This window comes from Argopecten irradians, chromosome 13 (genome assembly GCF_041381155.1).
Source record: "Argopecten irradians isolate NY chromosome 13, Ai_NY, whole genome shotgun sequence".
In the NCBI taxonomy this organism is placed as follows: Eukaryota; Metazoa; Mollusca; class Bivalvia; order Pectinida; family Pectinidae; genus Argopecten; species Argopecten irradians.
This window is the reverse complement of record NC_091146.1, coordinates 39,083,320-39,085,090: the sequence shown is the minus strand read 5'-3', so window position 1 is coordinate 39,085,090 and position 1,771 is coordinate 39,083,320. Positions and strand designations below refer to the sequence as shown.

The window sequence follows — 1,771 nt, the reverse complement described above, 5'->3', positions numbered from 1 at the left end:
AATCTCGTAGGTGCGGAAGTAACCATTCAGTGTTGTGATAAATAATGTGTGTCGAATTTTGAACAGTTTGCTCATTTGTAATAATAAAATTGGGCATTCTTGCAAGTGAATCCTTTATCTTTAGATTGCAGAAAATCATTTTCTGATTAAAATTTATTATTGAAAGCCCATGGACAGACGTTACTCTACTTAATGCTACATACGCTTGGCCTGGCGCAAATATTTTGTCCAAACAAACAACAGCTCTGTCAGTTGTAAGACCTTGGACTTTATGAACAGTACAAGCCCATGCAAGTTTCAAAGGAAATTGACGTCTCACATTTCTATTGTTTTTACCTCGTACTACTTCCTGACGTTCTATTTTTAACCAATATATCACCTCCAACATTTCTACCATTTATTCTTCCAACTTTTTTATTTTCAAAAATAACTTCAACAAATTGAAACTGATTCGCTGTTCTCTTCAGTTACCAATCCTTTTACTGTTCCAAATGCACCATTAACGAGTCCGTCAGAAACATCTACATTTGATGTAAGCATGACACGAGCACCTACTGACAACCATAATGAACTTGGCAAGCCACATGCTCTTGTTTGTGTGTCGGTGATTTCATTTCTTGTCATTCTTCCACTGCGTTCATCTTTAGTCCAGTCTTCAGCATCAATACAAAGAGGGTCATCGCAAATTTCGTGTAATGCATTCAAATTGTGTGTATTCACCTGATCATTACATGCATATATATGTAAAGCGTTACTTTGTTCATCAGTTTTCTCTGCTGGATAGCATTTGCATATCATTATCATTAAGAGTTTCATTTTTTGACTTGATGCGACATTGGTTTAGTACATTGGCAAACTCCTGGTCATCCTTCTGTCTCATTATTTCTTCTAATTCCACAATTGAGAAATTATCATTCCATAAGTCATAAAAGATATCTCTGGTATACAAAGCTTTTCCTTTCACTGGGGGTAGCTGATAGAAATCGCCTACAGCTAATACGCTAACGTTACCGAATGGAGAATGATCACCGGTTTGCTTTATTTGTCTCAAGCGTCCATGAACATAAGAGAGCAGCTTTTTGTCAACCATTGATATCTCATCTATTATGAGGAGTTGCAACTGACCAAGTTTACTTCGCATTGTGTTAATTCGTTCATCACCAAGTGGTTGATAATTTGATTTAGCATCTACAGGTATCGAAAATGCGTTATGAATAGTTGAACCGCCAATGTTAAAAGCTGCAACACCAGTTGGTGCAACTAGCATAACTGCAATATCATCTGGATTTTGCAATGTTGGTGCAAAAAGTCTTGTGACCTCATAATAGATGGCTTTGATCAAATGACTTTTTCCTGTACCAGCTCCTCCAGTTAGATACACATGTAGTGGTTCAGGTTCAAGACCATATAGTTTATGACAGCACCATTGCCGAATCTTGTAAAACACTTGACTTTGTTTTGAATTCATTGATCTCAGTATAGTTAAACCTTCATCTCTTGATACAACAGCTGGACATATTTCTACATCTTCGTTTTTCTTATTGCCAAGTAAATCTGGTATTCCTTTTATATTTTTCTGTATCATCTCCTGAATTGCACTTTTCTAAATCGCATTCGATTCGTTGTACTTCTGATTCCGGACAAATGAGTGCCCATGCATTCTCTTGCGGTTCAAGTGTTTCCAAAATATTTTGTGCGTCATCTAATGCATCAACATCTTTTTCAAAAAAGTTACGGTTAGCATCTACTAATGACCGGACCTGTTTTAACT

The 1,771-nt window shown here is 36.5% G+C and overlaps 1 protein-coding gene across 1 annotated transcript; it reads right to left on the bottom strand.

The window, feature by feature from the left end:
- Positions 1-763: 763 nt before the first annotated feature.
- On the bottom strand, positions 764-1,468 carry LOC138305878 (uncharacterized). The gene has a single exon (XM_069246141.1). The coding sequence runs from the start codon at positions 1,466-1,468 to the stop codon at positions 764-766; it is 705 nt and encodes a 234-aa protein (XP_069102242.1).
- Positions 1,469-1,771: the final 303 nt, after the last annotated feature.